Here is a 727-nt window from a genome sequence, read left to right on the forward strand (position 1 = left end):
AATCAAATTACAAAAAATGTTATAGTAAAGCTTCTTATTGCTTCAAAAGAACATTCATAAAACCACAATTTAGATAATCTTGTGGGGCAAAAGAAAAAAAAAGTTAAAACCATTAGAATAATTTAATACTAAAAGCTTATCAGAATTTTTAGCACCCGTTGTTGAAGATAATTATTTGATAGATTAAAAGCAAGTGTTGTTGCATACAAAAATGTTATAACTTTTCCAGCTTACGAAGGTTCAGGACACCTGCTTGGTTAGAATGTTTGCAATTAAGATATTAAATAAACTTTTCAATGTGGTGGTTTGCTGCAGTAAGTGTGATAATTATTAAATCAAAATAAAAGGTGTAATATTCGTATAAAGAAGTCAACTCCTCTCTAGTGGAACAGTTATTTGCTTTGATAGCATTGCAGATAAAGCTATGGGATGACAAAGCATCTGAATCAGTTTGTTAATATGATTTTGTATTTTTTGTATATTTATATATATGCAAATTATTTGAATAGCACGAGCATTTTCAAATAAATGCTGATATATTAATACCAAAGGCAACAAAAATACAAACTACACGTCCCAAAGTGGACAAAAGACAAGCACTTTATAAATATAATGCAATATTGCAACTGCAATTTATATTGCAACTGTTGTAGTTCATGAAGAAATATGATATGCTAAATATTTTTAAATTAACATTTTGTAACTGGTAAACAATAATAACATTTGA

The 727-nt window shown here is 27.5% G+C and overlaps 1 protein-coding gene across 1 annotated transcript; it reads left to right on the plus strand.

Annotated features, from left to right (window-relative positions):
- Positions 1-229: 229 nt before the first annotated feature.
- Positions 230-458, plus strand: Tsp_13561 (conserved hypothetical protein; the record flags this gene model as incomplete). Its single annotated transcript, XM_003367342.1, has 2 exons — positions 230-314; positions 367-458. Coding segments are annotated over 2 exons (177 nt in total), but the record flags the coding sequence as incomplete, so codon positions are not given.
- Positions 459-727: the final 269 nt, after the last annotated feature.

The sequence above is a fragment of the Trichinella spiralis genome (genome assembly GCF_000181795.1).
Source record: "Trichinella spiralis strain ISS 195 chromosome Unknown Scfld4430, whole genome shotgun sequence".
Lineage (NCBI taxonomy): Eukaryota > Metazoa > Nematoda > Enoplea > Trichinellida > Trichinellidae > Trichinella > Trichinella spiralis.